The 19,990-nt window shown below is 36.2% G+C and overlaps 1 protein-coding gene across 12 annotated transcripts in view; it reads left to right on the top strand.

The window, feature by feature from the left end:
- The window catches only part of TUT4 (terminal uridylyl transferase 4), a 163,200-nt gene that overhangs the window by 71,111 nt on the left and 72,099 nt on the right, over positions 1 to 19,990 (top strand). For 11 of the 12 annotated variants that reach the window (XM_074380822.1, XM_074380828.1, XM_003921551.4 and 8 more), the window contains 6 exons: positions 991 to 1,060; positions 2,713 to 2,839; positions 10,255 to 10,374; positions 10,583 to 10,795; positions 14,337 to 14,511; positions 16,800 to 17,503. In XM_074380822.1, coding sequence (XP_074236923.1) covers positions 991 to 1,060; positions 2,713 to 2,839; positions 10,255 to 10,374; positions 10,583 to 10,795; positions 14,337 to 14,511; positions 16,800 to 17,503 — 1,409 coding nt within the window. The remainder of the gene's footprint in view (positions 1 to 990; positions 1,061 to 2,712; positions 2,840 to 10,254; positions 10,375 to 10,582; positions 10,796 to 14,336; positions 14,512 to 16,799; positions 17,504 to 19,990) is intronic. The other variant, XM_074380829.1, reaches the window with a different exon arrangement.

Below are 19,990 nucleotides of genomic sequence, written 5' to 3'. Positions count from 1 at the left end.
CTAATTGCTCAAAAACTTTAAAGTTTACTACAGATAAGAGGTAGACATAGATTTTACCTCTTCAGACTTCCTAAGTAGTATCATCCTAGCACAAATACTTAATATATGCCTTTTCCACTCAGGATACATAAGTAGATCATCTTAAGTATACAATGTAGGCTTATTAAACTCAGTCTGATTATAAAATTGAATATTTCTTCCTTTATGTTTTTATTGTGCCTTTTACAGGTCACCGACAGTATTTATTTGTTTATGCATTTGTGTTCCAAACCCCTTATTGACCTTTTTACATCTTACTCATTGTCATATTGACTCTGCATAATGAAATTTCTGACATATAGGTCTTCGCACATGTTTTTTGACTAATCGTTACAACAAGTACTACTGAGACATTTTCTTTGAATTATAAGTGATGTTAATCTGTCTGTTTTTATTTAGATTAGACATTAATGTCATGGGGCTTACCCTTGGAGGTATAGAGAAAAATTTCTGGGTAGAAATGTGCTTCATCCAGTGAGTCCTTCCTTAGCAGCTTTGTTTAGGCAAACTCTTCATATACTAATGGAAATTGTGGCCAGCAGAGTTAGGTTGCATTTATATCAATAATTTAAAAGAACTAAACTATCAAAACATGATAGGTCCTTCTTTCACAGCTCCTGTGAAACTAGCTCTCAAGAGTAACGGGTTTAAGAACTTCGACTAGATTATCTACTTGGAAATATTAAAACTTTTAGGGATGTTAAGACCTTTCTTCTTAAGGTGATTATAATTTTTGGACAGTATTTGGGACTATACCTGTGGTTTGTGATATACAGCGAACGACACCAAGAGAGGTAAGAGATTCTTTTGGGTTGGTGCTCATAATAAGAAGAGTAGATTTTTTCATAGAAGCAATGAGCATGATTTTCAGAAGGAAATTGTTATTTAATGTTTATCATAGAGTAAATATTTTAGAGATTGACATTAGCTTACTTTTTTTTTTCTTATTAGTATTATATGTAGATGTGGAATCCGATTTTCACGCTAAAGTTCCTGTTGTGGTGTGCAGAGATCGAAAAAGGTTGGTAACGATGAAGAGAAAAATATTTAACAAAACAAACCCCGACAACCAAATTTGTAGTGAATGACCTCTAAGAGAGAAAGTTTTTGTTTTAGATTTCTCCTTGGATGAGTATGACTAAGCTAGTTTCTGTTCACTAAAAATAGCAAGTTTATCAAATGCATGTGAACAAGAAATATATAGAACACCAGCTGAAAATAACATACTCTAGGCAGAACTTTAATTTTTTTTTTCTAAGTCATTCACCTACCCAAGAGTATTACATTTAGTTATAGGCAGGTACTACTTTGCTCTAGGGATACAGACATAAAAAAGAAATAGCCTCTCTTGAGTCACTTAAACTCAGGGATTCAAGACCAGCCTGGGCAACATAGTGAGACCTTGTCTCTACAAAAAATAACCAGGCATGGTGGGTGTGTGTGCCTGTGGTTCCAGCTACTTGGGAGGCTGAGGTGGGAGAATGGCCTGAGCCTGGGAGGTTGAGGCTGCAGTGAGCTGTGACTGTGCCACTGTACTCCAGCCTGGGTCACAGAACGAGAGTATCTCAAAAAAAAAAAAAAAAAAAAAAAGCCTCTCTTCTCAAGGATCTCACAATCTATTTGAATTTAGTTTTTAGTTCACTTAAATTGAATGAGTTGATTTAAATTCAATAAACTCAAGATCAACCTTAAATTGAAGACTGATCTTGCCTTTCTAGTTAGATGTCTATAAGACTAAGAGAGCAAAGTGCCTTTGAAAAAGAAAACTAAATCCTATTTGAAAATAGTATGGGAGACATGGAAACAATACAGAAATGATATTCTTTTATTGATTATTAACTTGTATTTCTTATTTATTAAGATCAAGGTATTTTCTTATTCAAAGCTAGATGAGTCTATGGCAATGTAGTTCAGATTTCTTATTTTCTAAACTAGAAAATTAAGACCTGGAGTGGTTAATCAGTTTGTCCAAAGTTACATCATTTAGAGGAAAACTGTAGTTGGAATAGAGGCAAAATTACATTTAATGGTGTTTTTTTTTGTTTTCTTGCCACGTTGCGTTAAATTGCCTCTGTGTGACAACCTCAGATTTATTCTTTAAGGTAGATGCTATTTTCACTTACACAGAAGCATAACTTGTGGACTTGTGGGTTAATCTGCAAATCTTGTCTGATCTTTACTCTGAAAATAACATATTAGTCCAATTTTGAAAGTTTGGATAAGAAAAACTAGAGTCAAGAAGTATAGCCAGTCAATTCAGTATTCCTTTTTTGTTCTTATGTACAAAGCAAGAGGAATGAACCAGGAAATTACTTTGTACCATTTGACATTGAAGGAGATCAGTGCCCTGTCTCTCATGTATATCAATTTTGGTCATTGATAATGCTGCTTTTGAAATTAATTTCTTATGACTCTAAATACTAAGTGAGGTTGAAATTTATTTCTGAAGTACAGATGAACGTTAAAAACTTCTTTCTTTAATTTGTAAGGAGCTCTAATAATGGAATGACATGTAGTTTTTAGCTTTAAATTTTTACAAACGTTTGTTTTTATTAGGACTTTTAAGGTACTAATATTAAAATATGGTAACTAGAAGGAGTAGCCACAGGATTTGAAGTATTCTGTTTTTAAAGGTATTAATAACAATGAAATTTGTTTCTTTCTTATTCACAGTGGTTTACTTTGTATAGTGAGTGCGGGAAATGACATGGCATGTCTCACTACTGATTTACTTACTGCTCTTGGCAAAATGGAACCTGTCTTTATTCCATTGGTGTTAGCCTTTCGCTACTGGGCTAAGGTAAGTGGAAGAAAGGAAAAGTACTTATTTATTTATATTTTTGGAAGGCAAAGTATTTAATCTTCAAAATTAGGCCTTTCCTTGTACTGACATGTAACATTAATCATAACATGTGGGACAAAATAGTTTTCTGTGCTAGACAGAAAGTAGTGTGGCAGGTTCTAATTTTTGGACATAAAAATAAAGTTTTGTAGGCGTACACTTATTGGTATATTTTAGAATTTTTAATTGTCATGCTTTATTCTCCTTCTACATAACTATAGAAATGTTCTCTTTCATATCGGCATATGAGGGTCAAGTTTTCACTCATAAGTGAAACCTGTTAATAAGTTTTCGTTCTAATTATAAGTGAAACTTTAACTCTTACTAAAACTTGTAAGGTTTTAAGATGTGGTATATATGTTAAGTTTCTTTTGTTGGCATATTTTTTCCCCCAGTGTCTAAGAATGCTCTTCTCTTTCTTGTAAATCATTGATAACATGCACCAATTTCTGATTGGGCAACTACTGAGGATTATTTGAGGTTTCCTAAATTAGAATTGATTTATACCAAAGGCTGTGGTTGCCCTGTGTTTATTTCTTTGGTGTGGTGATAGGAGTGGTTAATTAGCAGTATCCGTCTAAATGACCAGAAAGAGATTTTAGATTTTGTTTGTGTGTTCTTGCCCTAATAGTAGAATATTCATCACTTGTTAGACTGGTGATGAGTAAATCCTCAGTTGTATACAAAGAAAACTGATGAAGGAAATGGTGTTAGAGTGATAACTTCATAGCAAAAATAGAGAAGTCTCTTTGGAATTTTTTGTTGGGGCTCTGTTTAAAGAATTGCCCCCATGCTTGGGGCAATACCAGCTGGCTGAGTATGAAAGTCAGAAAGCCTATATACATAAGGCGTTTCTATTTGCTGTTTCCCTCATCTGGAATGTTCTTACCTTAAGTATCTAGCATGCTTCACTCTCTTACTTTTATCAAGTTTATGATCACATTGATTACTACCTGTCATACATAAATTTGTTTGCAGTCTATTTTGTGAAATTGTAAACTCTTTTAGGGCAGGGATTTTAATGTTTTATTTATTCACTGCTGATTCCTACCACTTATTTTACTGTGTCATCACATAGTAGGCACTCAGTAAATATTTGATGAATAAATGACCTAGTTGCTTCAGAAAGGAGTTTATTTCGTTTTGTAAATAGAGATGGGGGTCTCATGATGTTGCCTATGCTGGTTTTGAGCTTCTAGGCTCAAGCAGTCCTCCCACTTCATTCTTCCAGAGTGTGAGGTGCTGTGCCTGGCCAGAAAGGAGATTTTTAACACATGGAAGTGAGTGGAGGCAGTAAAATAGGTTCAGGGAGTGTGACTACTTTCTCTCATTAATCTTACACTGTATGCTTAGAATACTATAGGAAATCAGTGCTATGAAGTGGAGTAAACCAATTCCAGCTCTAGTTTTTTTTGCTAAGTGTTTTTGCTTTTGAGATGGGGTCTCTGATGTCCAGGCTGGAGTGCAGTGATGCGATCATGGCTCACAGTAGCCTCAACCTCCCAGGTTCAAGTGGTCCTCTCGCTACGGCCTTCCTAAGTAGCTGGGACCACAGGCATGTGCCACCTTGCCTGGCTAATTTTTAAACTTTTTTTGTAGAGGCGAGGTCTCATTTTGTTGCCTAGGCTGGTCTTCAACTCCAGGGCTCAAACGATCCTCCCACCTTGGCCTCCCAAAGCGCTGGGATTACAGGTGTGAGCCGTAGCACCCGGCTTTGCTAAGTCTTCGAGCAAGGTACTTCACCTATCTGAGTTTCAATTTTTTTCACCTGGAGAGAATATTTTGGTTAATATTATTAGATAGTTCATAAGAATACACTTGAAGCTCTAAAATACTAGAAATATAAAGGATAATGGAATACACAGCTGCTTCTTTGTTGGTGCTTTTAAATTAAGCTCTGATTTTTTGGGGGGGGTCATAAAGTCATGTCAGTTTTCTCCCAGACATTCTATTCAATAAAATAAATAGTCTGTGTTAGAAGATTATAAATGATACTCAGATACATTATTTTTATTCTGGAAAAAAATGTGGCCTATAAACATTGTTTCCTAAAGTGACTCTTGGAAAAAGTTGCTCATGGTGTATTAGTATTTGATCCATATTGATTCTAAATATGCCAGTCAGTGGACACTGAAACGTATATTACAAAACTGATTGTAGAGTGGTTCCTTTCTGTTTCCAACAGAATAATGTGCCTCTCATTTTTGTCATTCGTGTTAGTTGCAACGAAAGTTTTTTCATGGTATTGGTTTTCTTAATTTTTAATAAGAAACTTAGAAATAGCCGGGCGCGGTGGCTCAAGCCTGTAATCCCAGCACTTTGGGAGGCTGAGGCGTGTGGATCACGAGGTCGAGAGATCGAGACCATCCTGGTCAACATGGTGAAACCCCGTCTCTACTAAAAATACAAAAAATTAGCTGGGCGTGGTGGCGCGTGCCTGTAATCCCAGCACTTAGGAGGCTGAGGCAGGAGAATTGCCTGAGCCCAGGAGGCGGAGGTTGCGGTGAGCCGAGATCGCGCCATTGCACTCCAGCCTGGGTAACAAGAGCGAAACTCCGTCTCAAAAAAAAAAAGGCGAACTCCGTCTCAAAAAAAAAAAAAAAAAAAAAAAAAAAGAAACTTAGAAATAATTCCTAGTATCTTTTTCTTCTGAAGATTTTTAAAAATAGGTTTGTTTTTCTTGAAGTTTTAAGCCATATCATACATTATCTAGTTAAGCACACATTTCTCCATATTTTTCCATGATTTGGGGTTCAGGACAATTCTAGTATATAATTTATTCTTAAAACTGATACCATGAGATTGCAGTTGATGATTCTCTGGCTGTCTCTTAAGCAGTTACAGTCTTTGCATTTTAGGAACATGAAATAGTTTTCTAGATAAAGCTTATTAACTCTAGGTGGCAGAACTCTGTAGCCTCATCATCGGTACATTATTATTAGTCAAGTTACCTGACTTAGAGCCACTTTTTGTAGTTAATATAAGAATTGCATTTTAGCAGTATTTGACATCTAAAACTGGTTTTCAGAGCTCTCTCTTAAACTGCCTTAATCTTGTTCATCTATGAGATGTCTGGTAATGTTAGCAGAATATATTGACAGTTCTTTATAGTTGCAAAGGAATTTTTGGTTAAGTCAACTTATTCATTAGGCAGTTTACCTTTGTCTTAGTGTTTTGCATAAGTGATAGTTTATTCTAGTAAAATGTTTCAAACTCCTTTTGACAAGTGTTTTTAGTCATCTTTTGAGTTGTAATCTTAAATATACCAAGACATTATACTACAGTATAATTACTCCGTATTATATTATTATTATCCAAAATCTTCATTGTCTACAGAAGAAAACAAACAATAATTTGAAAACCAACCCAGCCAATCCAGTATAGACCAATCTTACATAGATGCTACACTCTAAATGAAATATAAGCAAATGAAATATATCCATGTATCAGAGGTTAAAATGCCATGATTATATACATGATTTACTTCAAGATTGTAAGAATGGTTTAATATAGGAAGTTTGTTCACATAATTTATTATATTAACAAATGAAGCAGAAAAAAAAATCCTAGATGCTGAAAGGGCATGTTCTTCCTAACAGAAACTTTTACGTCAACTGGAAATGATAGTTAATTATGACAACCATTTATTAAAAAACACACAAAAAACAAAGCCAAAACAATAAGAAACATCATTTAAGCCGTGTATGTTAAGATGAAGACTGTTGTAGAGATGTTCACCACTGATGTTGTACATTGTTTTGGTATTTTAGGAAATGCAATTAGAAAATGAAATAATTTAATGTAAATATTGGAAAAATGATAAAATTATCTCTTTGTGCTAATAATATGATTGTATACCTAGAACACCCTAGTAAAAGACTACTGGGATTAATAGGAGAATTTAGTAAGATAACTAAATACAAGATAAATATACAAAAGTCAGTGGCCATTCTCTGCCATAAAAATAACCTCTTAGAATGGAAATGGGGAAAAATACCTACCTTCATGACAGCAACATAAATTACAAAACACTAAGGAAGAGATTTAATAAGTTACATATAAGAAGAAATTATATTATTGAAAGATGAAAGCAAAATCTGAACGAATCCATCCATTCAGCAAACATTTGCTAAATGTGTTCTGTGTTTCAGATACTGTTCTAGAGGCTGGGAACATCTAATAGGACATACAGAGTCCTGCTTTCATGGTGCACACATACGTCTGGAAGAGTCAGACAGTAAAGAAATATATAAATAATATCTGCTAGAGTTTAATACTAAACTCTAAAATGAAATGATAGAATGAATGATATTACTCTGAATGGTCAGGAAAAGACTCTTTGAAGAAATGATATTTAAACCCAGACAAGTAATAGTTAGCTGCATGAAAATCTGATGGAAAAGTCTCCAAGGGACAGCTAGTCCAAAGCTTCAAAGTGGGAATAAACTCAAGGAGGGGCAAAAAGGAAGGCTAGAGTGGCTGTAAAACTGCTTTAATCAAGATTATGCCATTGGCATAGGAATAGAAAAGTAGATCTGTGGAACAGAATAGAATGCTCAAATGATCTAGTGTATAGGATATTTTATTAAATAGTGCGTTCACAACTGTATCTTACTGGAAGAAAATAATGTTGGACTCTTAGCACACTAAATGCAAAAATAAATTTTCCTTAAATGAAAATTTAAAATTTTAGAAGAAAAATGTTCGAGTATGTTTATGTAAATAATGATATGGGAAGCTTTTTACTATGATAGGATACCTAGAAGCTGTGTAGTTGTCCTCAGTATCCATAGGGGGATTAGTTCCAAGACCCCCATGGGTACTAAAATTTGAGGATGCTCAAATCCCTTATACAAATTGTGTGTTATTTGTATCTAACCTTCATAGAGACTCCAACAAACTTTAAATCATCACTAGATTGCTTATAATATCTAATACAATATAAATGCTCTGTAAATAGTTGTTATACTATAGTTTTTAAATTTTCATTTTTTATTGTATTGCTATTTTTAATTTTTTTAAGGTAAAATTTTAATTTTTTTCAGAGAGTCTCACTCTGTTGCCCAGGCTGGAGTGTGGTGGCACCATCATAGCTCACTGTAACCTGGGTTCAAAGGATTCTCCCACCTCAGTTTCCTGAGTAGCTGGGACTACTAGTGTGTGCCACCATATGTGGCATTTTTTGGTTTTGTTTTGTTTTAAAGAGATGAGGCCTTTGCACCTGGCCTTTTACAAATTTTTAAATTGTATATGTTTTTAGAGATGGAGGGCTTGCTATGTTGTCCAGGGTGGACTCAAACTGCTGGGCTCAAGCAATCCTCAGCCTCAGCCTCTATAGTATATTGTAGCTAGCTGGGACTACATCATTTGCAGGTGATATGTGTGTGTCACCACACCTTGCTATATGTAAATATAGGTGGGGTCTCACTGTCACCCAGGCTGCAGTGCAGTGGCAGGATCTCAGCTCACTGCAACCTCCACCTCCCAGGTTCAAGTGATTCTCCTGCCTTGGCCTCCCGAGTAGCTGAGATTACAGGTGCCTTCCACTGTGCATGGCTAGTTTTTGTATTTTTAGTATAGACAGGGTTTCACTGTGTTGGCCAGGCTGGTCTTGAACTCCTGACCTTAAGTGATCCACCTGCTTTGTCTCCCAAAGTGCTGGGATTACTGCTTTTAACAAAAATATGTATCTTTGTATGCACTAAAAAAAATGAAAAAATGGTCACCAACATTTTAATGATTATTTTAGAGTGATGATATTTCAAGTTATTCCTTATATTTTTCATTGTCATTTGAACTTTTTACAGTGATTAGGGTAGGAAAAAGCAAGGTAGTTTTTTTCAATCCATAGTTGATTGAATCTGCAGATGCAGAACGCATTGATATGGAGGACTGACTGTTTGAAATAAGCATATTTAAAAATTAAAGCATAGTAAAAATTAAAAAATTTTATATAGTAAAATACATAATAAATATCAAAAGAAAAAAGTAGATTGGGAAAAATAACATCTTTCAAATGCATCTTTATGTATTAGACATAAAGGGTTATTATCTATAATTACAGCTCTTATAAATTGATAAGTATTGCATGAAAGTAGAAAAACTGGCAAAATATTTAACAGGCGATTTCGAAAAGAATAAATCCCAAATGGTTAAACATAACACAGATTTCATAATCTCTTTAGGGTTAAGGACATGCAAATTAAAGTATCAGATACTACATTTCACCCATCCCATTGAAAATTGTTTTTTAAGTGATAATACCTAGTGTTGGAAGAGGAGTATGTACACTGATAGGTTGCTGCTGGAAAATACAATTTTTTTGTGGTGATTTTGCAAAAACAGTCTTTCAGCATATTTAAGGATTAAATATATCACTCATCTTTTAATTTAACAAACATTCCTGGGAATACAGTTCATAGAAATAAGCACCAGTACTTACGAAATATGTATAAGGATAAATGCTACAGCATTACTTAAAGTGGTGAAAACTGGGAACAAAATATGAATGTCCTTGAATGGGGGAACTATCGTGTAACCATCCATATCATAGACTGTAATTTAAGCATTTAAAAGAATGTGTTGGCTGGGCATGGTGGCTCATGCCTACGAATACCCAGCACTTTGGGAGAGCGAGGTGGGGAGATCATTTGAGCCCCAGGATTCAAGACCAGCCTGGGCAACATAGGGAAACCCCTTGTCTACAAAGTAAAAAAATTAGCTGAGCATGGTGGTGCATGCCTGTGGTCTCAGCTAAGTGGAAGGATCACTTGAGCCTGGGAGGTTGAGGCTATAGTGAGCTGTGATCGTGTCTCTGCACTGCAGCCTAGGCTACAGAGCAAGACTGTGTCTCAAAAATAAAGTAATGTGTTAGATTTTGCTAATTGACTTAAAGGGGCTTTCTGGATGTATTGTTAAGGGAGAAGAGTAATATACAGAGAGATGTCTATTAAAATAATGATGAAAAACTTAAACTTCTCCCTATATGTATATAGGAAATAGAAATGTATGTGTATTTATATTTGAGTATAGAAAAAGGCCTAGAAAGAATACATAGAAGGTTGTTAATTGAAGTAGAAGTAGAGGCAAGATAAGGAGAAAATATTTTTAAAATGTGTGCACAGTAAAATAACTACATATAATATTACTCCTTTTAACAAAAATATGTATCTTTATATGCAGTAAAAAAAGGAAAAAATGGTCACCAACATTTTAATGATTGTTTTAGAGTGATGATATTTCAAGTTACTCCTTACATTTTTCATTGTCATTTGAACTTTTTACAGTGATTAGGGTAGGAAAAAAACAAGGTACTTTTATGATGAAAATTAAGAAAGCTAAACGGTAGTAATTTTTTGCCCTTCATTTTGCAGTTGTGCTATATTGACTCCCAAACTGATGGTGGAATCCCTTCTTACTGTTTTGCTTTAATGGTGATGTTTTTTCTACAACAGAGGAAACCCCCTCTTCTTCCTTGCTTACTTGGAAGTTGGGTAAGCATGAGTTTGTAATACATATATGCATGTGTGTGTGTGTGTATATATATATATATATATGTACATATATATATATATAGTTTGCTCTTGCAGAGAGTTCTGCTCAAACATTTTAAGCTGGAATTCTGGTTTGTCTGTTTGTCCATCTTTTTTTTGTTAAAAAAATAATTTTTCCACTACCAATTTGGAATGCCTTTTTATATAGATTGAAGGCTTTGACCCAAAAAGAATGGATGACTTTCAGCTGAAGGGCATAGTAGAAGAGAAGTTTGTGAAGTGGGAGTATAATTCAAGTAGTGCAACTGAGAAAAACTCAATTGCTGAGGAAAACAAAGCTAAGGCAGACCAACCAAAAGATGATACCAAGAAGACAGAAACAGACAACCAAAGTAATGCCATGAAGGAAAAACATGGCAAAGTAAGCCTTTTTATTTTTGTTTTTGGCTTTTCTATCTGTAGAATTTGTAATGCCTTCGATTGAAGCTATTTTAATTGTAGATTGACTGACCTTGAGCAAGCCTCTTGGCCTCATTTTCCTCATCTATAAAGTGAGGGGTTGATCTGGTTTAGTTTTTTAATACCAAGATTCTCTAATGAATTTATAACTTGTTTTGGAAAACTTGTATTGTTTGAGTCATGTCAAGATAAATCTGTCATTTTTCATCTAGACAAGGAAAATTTCCTTTAGGAGTTGGGCTCTGACCAGACTTCAGCATATGGAAATGTTGCCAGATTGGGTGGAGAAATAAAGCCCCTGCTGTGCTCTATGAGAGGGTGGCTTTGCTTATTTGATCATTCAGCATTCATTTATTAAGGACCTACTACTATGTGGCAGGCATTATCTTGAGTGCTAGAGAATCAGAGATGAATATACATGGATTATGTCCTCCAGAAGCTTGTAGTCTTCTAAGTGCATTATTACAGAAATCTGAACATTTCTGAAATCATTGTTCTACTATACTGAATTTGTAGTTTCCTGATATGCTTGCCTATTGTATTCAGCTCTTCCACTTTCCTGGACTACCGTATGCTGTCTCCTCAGACCACTAATACTATCAGCCAATGATCTTGCTTATTCCTTCACTGAGAACTTCCCATGTTCTTATCTAAAGTCATTTTCTTCACTTGTATGTTCAGTCTCATCTCTTCTTGTCTTTTCCAGAACATCACCCTAGCAATTATTCCCTCGTAAATTACCAATTTTTTGTTCCCTGCAAAACCAAACATGCTTTTATTTCTCCCACTATAAGAACAATCTGACATCACTTCCCCTCCCACCTATTCCTTTGCTCCCTTTTGCAGTAAAACTTTAAAGAATTTGCCGGGCGCAGTGGCTCAAGCCTGTAATCCCAGCACTTTGGGAGGCCGAGACGGGTGGATCACGAGGTCAAGAGATCGAGACCATCCCGGTCAACATAGTGAAACCCCGTCTCTACTACAAATACAAAAAATTAGCTGGGCATGGTGGCGCGTGCCTGTAATCCCAGCTACTCAGGAGGCTGAGGCAGGAGAATTGCCTGAACCCAGGAGGCGGAGGTTGCGGTGAGCCGAGATCATGCCATTGCACTCCAGCCTGGGTAACGAGAGCGAAACTCCGTCTCAAAAAAAAAAAAAAAAAAAAAAAAAAAAAAAAACTTTAAAGAATTGTCTGTATTTACTATTTTTGATTTCTCTGTTAGCCCCTTAACTCACACTAATCAGGCTTTGATGTCACCCCATCAGTTTGTCAAAACTTGTATCATCAGTATCAGTAACCTCCACATTACTAAATTCAATGCTCATTTCTCAGTTTCTGTCATTTTTTATTTATTAGCAACATTTGCCAGTTAAATACTTCCCTCTGAAAATTTTATTTACTTGACTTTGAGGACACTGGTCCTATGGCTGATTATTCCTTCTCGGTCTCCTTTGCTGGTTTCTTTTTTCCTCTCTAATTTCTTAAAGTTGAAGTGTTGTAGTTTATGATCCTCTTTTTCTTGTGTATGTACATTCCCTTGGTAATCTCATCTAATTCTGTAGATTTTAAGTACTATCTATATGATGATTACTGTCAAATTTAAATCTCCAGCCAAACCTCTCTCTTGACCTCCATAGTTGTAGAACCAACTGCCCATTTACTGTTTCTGCTTAGATATCTAATAGATGTCTTAAACTTAGTGTGTCTAAACTGAATTCCTGATTCTACCCTCAAACTTGCTCCACACTTAGTTTTTCTATCTTACTTGGTTGCACTGCATCCTTTCAGTTGCTTAGTTAACTGAAAGTATGCTCCTTTCAGTTAACCTTGGAGTCATCCTTTACCTCCTTTTTATACCCCATATCAAGTCTGTCAGGAAGTTCTGTCATTTCTATTAAATATGTATCCGAATTTGATTACTTCTCATTACACCATCCTGGTCCTCGCCACCATCATCTCTGGCCTGGAATGCTATTATAGCCTACCAACAGGATTCCCCTTGTCTACCTTTTCCTCTTATAGTCTGTTCTTAACAATCAGAATAGTTCTTCTGAAACTCAAGTCAGATCATGCCCTTTCCTTTCCCCACCATCAAATGCTTCAGTTGTTCCTCATTTCATTTCAATAACAAGGCAGTCTTTCCTGGCTAGCTCCTTGCTTTCCTCTTTTCTTTGTCTCACTCTATCTTTGTCTCATTCTTTTTTAAAGCTGGTCTCATTCTTTGTGTGTTTGTTCTGTTTCCCATTCCTATATCACTTTTCCCTTTTCTTAAACAGTACCTTCTCAATAAGTCTTATCCTGACCACTCTATTAAACACTGTAACCTTCTCCTGCTTCCACACTCCCACCCCTTTTAGTGTACTCGACTTTTTTTCTATAGTACGTCTTCTTTTAAGTTACTGTGTAATTTACTTATTAAATATGTTTATTGTCTTTCCATGGAAAGTAGGCTCCATGAAGGAAAGGATCTTTGGGTTTTTTTCCCCCCAAAGACATATCCCAAGTGCCTAGAACACTGTCTTGCACATAGTAGGCACTCAGTGAATTGTTGTAGAACTGAATGTGAGAATGACTGTTTCATGTGTTTATGCAGCCTGGTGGTTACTTTCAGCCAGGTTTCATCTAGCTAATCTTTGGAATTCAGGTTTTACCTCTTCTGTTATGATCCTCATGATTTAGAGGCCTATCATCATGTATCCTTTACTATAATTGTTAAAGTATCTCTCCCCCTCCTAATAGTCTATGAAGTAGGGCCTTCCTTTATTTACATGGCAGTATAGTATAGTGATTGATGGCATGGACCAAGCAGGCAGGTTGTCTTGAGTCAAATCCTCACCCTATAGTATCTACTTCATGGAATAGTTAGAATTAAATTATTCATATATGTGCAGCTTTTAGAAGAGTGAATGGTGCATGGTAAACATTATGTTTAAGTGTGAACTTTCATTATTTTATTAATATTCCCAATAATGTCAGGGACATAGTAGGTTCTAAAGAAATGTTTGCTGAATGAAGGAATTAGTTTTTTTGAAAGCCAGGGCGTTTACTTATGTTTTAAAAGTAATTATTGGAAAAAGGAGTTGTAGTAGTTGTTATGCAGTGGTTTGCGGCCTTGGCTGCATATGAAAATTACTTTAGGGAGCTTTAAAAATGTCTTTGCCTATGCTGGATAGCCTAGTCAGTTAAATCAGAATCTTGGGAGGGGTATGGAAGGTGGGGGTGGTGTGGAATTTAGATATTAGTATATTTTACTACTACCCACATGATTCTAATGTGCAGCCAAGGTTGAGAATCACTGGTTAAGAGGAAAGAATGCAGAATTCCTAGGAGTCAGTAAACTGGGACTTTGTTCCCAGCTTTGCTTCCAACTGGCTGTTTTTGGCAAATTACTCCTTCATGCCTCAGTTTTTGAAAACATGATCTCCAGGGTCTTCTCTAACTGAAAATTTGTTGATTTTATAGTTTTGTTAAGCTTAAATGAAAAGTATTTTTTCTTTTCCAGTCTCCTTTAACATTGGAAACACCAAATCAGGTATCCTTGGGACAGTTATGGTTAGAGCTGCTAAAATTTTACACACTGGAATTTGCTTTGGAGGAATATGTCATATGTGTACGGATACGAGATATTTTAACAAGAGAAAATAAAAACTGGCCTAAAAGGCGAATAGCCATTGAAGGTGAGATGAAGTGTTGTATTTCATTTGGCGATTATTTTTTGCGTGTCACTCGTTGTCTAATTCAGTGTTATAAATAATCCTTTGGCTTTATAGTACTATATTTATATCACTAGATTGTCATTTTTTCATTTTTAATTTTTTGGGAGACAGGGCCTCACTCTGTTGCCCAGGCAGGAGTACAGTGATAGGATCATGGCTCACTGCAACCTCAAACTCCTGGGCTCAAGGGATTCTCCTATCTCAGTCTTTTGAGTAGCTAGGACTATAGGCTTTTGTGTTTTTATGCCTGGCTAATTTTTTTTATTTTTTGTGGGGTGGGGTCTCACTGTGTTGCCCAGGCTGGTCCGGAACTCTTGGCCTCAAGTGATCCTCCCACATTGGCCTCCCAAAGTGCTGGGATTTTAGGCATGAGCCACCACGCACAGCCCCCATTATTTAGATTCTTTGTCAAGTCTATTATAATTTTGTGTAATTAGTATTTATTTGAAAGTTTTTGCTTATACATGGTTAAGGTCAGTAATTAGCATTTTAAAATTTTGAACACTTTATTTTTTACTTATGCAAACTTGTAAAAATACAGAAAAATGTAAGTTATGAATACTGTAAGATCTTTTTAAATAAATTTGTGCCATAAGATTATGAGAAAGTTTTCATTGTCTTCTAAAGTACCTCATCTAATAAATGTAGCTTAGAGCTAAAGGGGAGAAATAAAAATTGATGTTGACAAAGCTTCATATCAGATCCCAAGACCATTAAGATCTTTGGAGATACAGAAAATAATAGAGTGGCTCCTCAATTCTTAGTCAGAAATTTGAATTTCACAGCATTTCACTTGCCTTTTATAGGCAAAAAATTGAATTTATGTCCATTTTAGTCTGTTGAGCCTACACATTGTTCACTTCCCTCACTCCTGCTGGCCTTCTCCCCTGGGAGTTCAACCCAGAAATATTCTGAAATATACATGCAAACATTTACACACTTCTTGTACTCTCATATATAATAAATAAAGGAGCTCTGAAGTCTTCCAGCCGTAATTTATCTATTTTTTTGGATTTTCCCCCCCACCCCCGCCACCTTTTTCATTTTCTTTGGGAAGTGAGGAAGAAACCAGGAAAAGCTTGTTAAAGCCTATGGATTTAAATAGCAGCAAAAAGTAATAGACGCCTCAACTTTAACAGTTTGAAGCCTAGCCTCTTAATACCAAAAGATTTTCAGTAGTAGAGAGCATATGTATTGTCTTTCTGGTGGCACTGTTCTTTTTTCCTGGGGCTTACCTATATTTAAGGCTTAAAGATATTTTCAGAAACTTGTTATGTTATTAATAATGAGGATGCTATTGTTGCAAGACTTTGCAGGGTAGTCATTTTTTGACTGGATCAAAGTTTAAATTTTTGTTTAATTTTTTTTTCGGTCTCTTTTTTTTTTACTTTTTTGTTCTTTTCTCTCTTCCTAGTACTTTCATTTATTTTTTTTTAATCTCACTAAAGTTAAATCTAAAAATTAGTTTGTTTTCAAGTTGAAGCCTCGAAAGTTTTAGGTTTGTTTACTTGTTTAAATTGCAAAGAACATAAACTATATTAAAGAGCACTATGAGCTGAGCACAGTGGCTCACACCTGTAATCCCAGCACTTTGGGAGGCTGAAGCAGGGGAATCACCTGAGGTCAGGAGTTCAAGACCAGTCTAGCCAACATGGTGAAAACCTGCCTCTACTAAAAATACAAAAATTAGCTGGGTGTGGTGGTGTGTGCCTGTAGTCACAGCTACTTGGGAGGTTCAGACAAGAAAATCACTTGAATCTGAGAGGTGGAGGTTGCAGTCAGCCGAGTTTGTGCCACTGCACTCCAACTTCGGAGACAGAGTGAGACTATCTCAAAAGAAAAAATAACAAGAGGTGAAAATTATTAATGGGTCCTCGAGCTTGAAAATTTTTATTCAGTGGTAGGGTAGAGTGAGGTATGTCAGCATAAATTCTTTTTCCACAATTTCATCATTGAAACTTTATAATTAATGAATTGGCCTTCTCAGCCATCCCCTTATTAGTTACCTTATTATTAGTCTGGTTTCTTTTACCTTTTTGTTTTTTATTGTATGAGAGAAAGAAAGGAAAAAAATGTTGCAATTGTATTTCCCCCATTTTCAGGAACTTTCTTTGGGACCCTAGATTAGAAAAAACCCCTTGGGAAAATATATTCTGCCTACATTGTATCAGTTAAGATCTGCTTGTATGAGCTTGGAAATGTAGTTTGTTAGTAGATACTTGGCTATTTACCATTTTCTCTTTTGCTAGATCCATTTTCAGTCAAGAGGAATGTTGCACGGAGCTTAAACAGCCAGCTGGTTTACGAATATGTTGTGGAGAGATTTAGGGCAGCTTATCGGTATTTTGCCTGTCCTCAGAGGAAGGGTGGAAATAAGTCTACAGCAGACTTCAAGAAAAGAGAGAAGGGGAAAATAAGCAATAAGAAACCAGTTAAGTCTAACAACGTGGCAACCAACGGTTGCATTCTGCTTGGGGAAAGCACAGAAAAAAAAAACGCAGAAAGAGAGCAACCTGTTAAGTATGATGAAATGGAATGTACATCACAGAGATGTATTATTGACAACAACAATTTGTTGGTAAATGAACTAGATTTTGCTGACCGTGAACAGGAATCTTCATCTCTTTCTGTCAGCAAAAACAGTGAATTAGAGCCAAAATCAGTTAAGAAACAAGATCGTTTAGCACCTTCAGAAACTTGTATAAAAACAGAGCTCAGCCAATGTAATTGCATTCATTTGTCTAAGTCCCCTGACCCAGATAAATCTACTGGAACAGACTGCAGGTCAAATTTAGAAACAGAGAGTTCACATCAGAGTGTGTGCACCGACATACCTGCTACCTCTTGCAACTGCAAAGCTACAGAAGATGCTTCTGACCTTAATGATGATGATAACCTCTCCACCCAGGAATTATCTTATGTGTTTGATAAATTTATTTTAACCTCTGGCAAGGTAGGATACAGTTTGTTAACAATCTATAAGGTTTTGTGGTGGTTGTATGAATATGTATTTTTTTTTTTTTTAGATTTAGAAATGTAAAAATAACTTATATAGTGGTGACTGTTGTTTCGGAATGATATTTTGATATGTATTTTACCTTTTTTGTTTTTCATATAGTTGCCTTTAAATAATGTATAGGAAGCCTTGAGATTTCAGCATTCTATTACCAGTTGGTTTCCTTTACTTCTGCACATATGAAAGGATTCATCTGATATTTCATGAGGATCTTAGCAAAGTCCGCATACATTTTAAATGTTGCTTATTTTGTATTTTTTTTTTCTTCAACAAAAGCCACATTCAAGGTTTTTTGGGAGACAGAGTTTCCCTCTGTTTCCACCTCCCGGGTTAAAGTGATTCTCCTGTCTCAGCCTCCCGAGTAGGTGGGACTACAGGCGTGCGCCACCATGCCTAACTAACTTTTTGTATTTTTAGTAGTGATGCGGTTTTACCATGTTAGCCAGGTTGGTCTTGATCTCCTGACCTTGTGATCGGCCTGCCTCGGCCTCCCAAAGTCCTGTGATTACAGGTGTGAGTCACTGTGCCTGGCCTCAAGCTTATTTTTATACATAAATTTTTTTCTTCTAAGAAATATAACAAGGCTTGTAAATTCTAATAATATTCTATTTAAGGATATTTTTAGAGGGGGGAAATAAAAGTATACTAAAGGTAGTTGAGGGAAACTAAGATTAAGAGCCAAAAAAATAAAGATTCTGTTTCTGCTACTGAGCCTCTGGATTTTGGCTTATCCTGTATGACTTACAGGAGCCCTGACTTTTCTTTCTTTTTTTTTTTTTTTGAGATGGAGTTTTGCTCTTGCTGCCCAGGCTAGAGTGCAATAGCATAATCTCGGCTCACAGCAACCTGCGCCTCCCGGATTCAAGTGATTCTCCTGCCTCAGCCTCCTGAGTAGCTGGGATTACAGGCACATGCCACCATGCCCAACTAATTTTTGTATTTTTAGTAGAGATGGGTTTCACCATGTTGCCCAGGCTGGTCTCGAACTCCTGATCTCCGGTGATTTGGCCGCCCAAAGTGTTGGGATTACAGGCGTGAGCCACCGCCCCTGGCCAGTCCTAACTTTTCTACTTTTGAAGTAAGATAGTATGAACTTACTTTTTTTTTTAAAGATAAGGTCTGGCTTTGTTGCTGAAGCTGAAGTGCAGTGGGTTCAGTCTCAGCCCACTGCAACATCCGCCTCCCGGGCTCAAGTCATCCTCCCACCTCAGCTTCCTGAGTAGCTGGGACTACAGGTGCATACCACCATTTCTGGCTAATTTTTGTATTTTTTGTAGAGACAGGGTTTCGCCGTGTTGCCCAAGCTGGTCTGAAACTCATGAGCTCAACTGATGGGCCTGCCGTGGCCTCCCAAATTGCTGGAATTATAGTTGTGAGCTACTGCACCCAGCCAAATCATTTAAAATCATAGGAGCCGGGAGCGGTGGCTCACGCCTGTAATCTCAGCACTTTGGGAGGCTGAGGTGGGTGGATCACAAGGTCAGGAGATGGAGACCATCCTGGTCAACACGGTGAAACCCTGTCTCTACTAAAAATACAAAAAATTAGCTGGGCATGGTGGCGCATGCCTGTAATCCCAGCTACTCAGGAGGCTGAGGCAGGAGAATTGGCTCAACCAAGGAGGCAGAGGTTGTGGTGAGCCGATATTGCGCCATTGCACTCCAGAATGGGTAACGAGAGCGAAACTCTGTCTCAAAAAATAAAAAAATAAAATAAATAAAATTATAGAAAACAATCCATTGAACAGAAAGTAAGTGGTAATTACTTTGTGAATAAAACAAAGTTTTAGCTGAATCACATTACTTCAAGTGCATTGCACATAACTGAAATATCATTATCATTATCCACATGAAAAATGATTATACAGAGTATGCATAAGCCAAGTAGAACATTTAAAAAATAAACTGGAACGTCATCTTGCCTTATCCAGGCTTATTGTTTTATCGGTAATTACTGAAAAGCTTTAAGATATTTTACCTAATTACTAAATAGTATTGCCTTTTTTTTAAAAATCTGCTTTATTAAGGTATGACTAGCATTTAAAAAGCTATAAATATTCAGTGTCTACAACTAGATGTGTTTGAACATAGTATATGTATTATTACCACTATCAGTGCCACAAACCTATCTGTCAACTCCAAAAGTACCCTCCTTTTTTTTTACTTTTGTGGTTTGAGAACTTAAGATATATTCCATTAGCAAATTGAAGAATGTAATACAGTATTATTAATCTTAGGCCCTACTTTGTAGAGATCTCCAGAGCTTATTTATTTTGCATAAATGAAACTGTGTACCCTTTGACCAACACCTCCCCATTTCCTCCTCACAATAAGCAGTATTTCTTCATTCTGTATAAGTATACATCTGTTGCATTTTATCTAGATTGCATTATTTAGGGTACATGGACTATTGAAAGCATCAAAT

This window comes from Saimiri boliviensis, chromosome 11, assembly GCF_048565385.1.
Source record: "Saimiri boliviensis isolate mSaiBol1 chromosome 11, mSaiBol1.pri, whole genome shotgun sequence".
Taxonomy (NCBI): domain Eukaryota; kingdom Metazoa; phylum Chordata; class Mammalia; order Primates; family Cebidae; genus Saimiri; species Saimiri boliviensis.
This window is presented reverse-complemented; position numbering and strand designations above follow the sequence as displayed.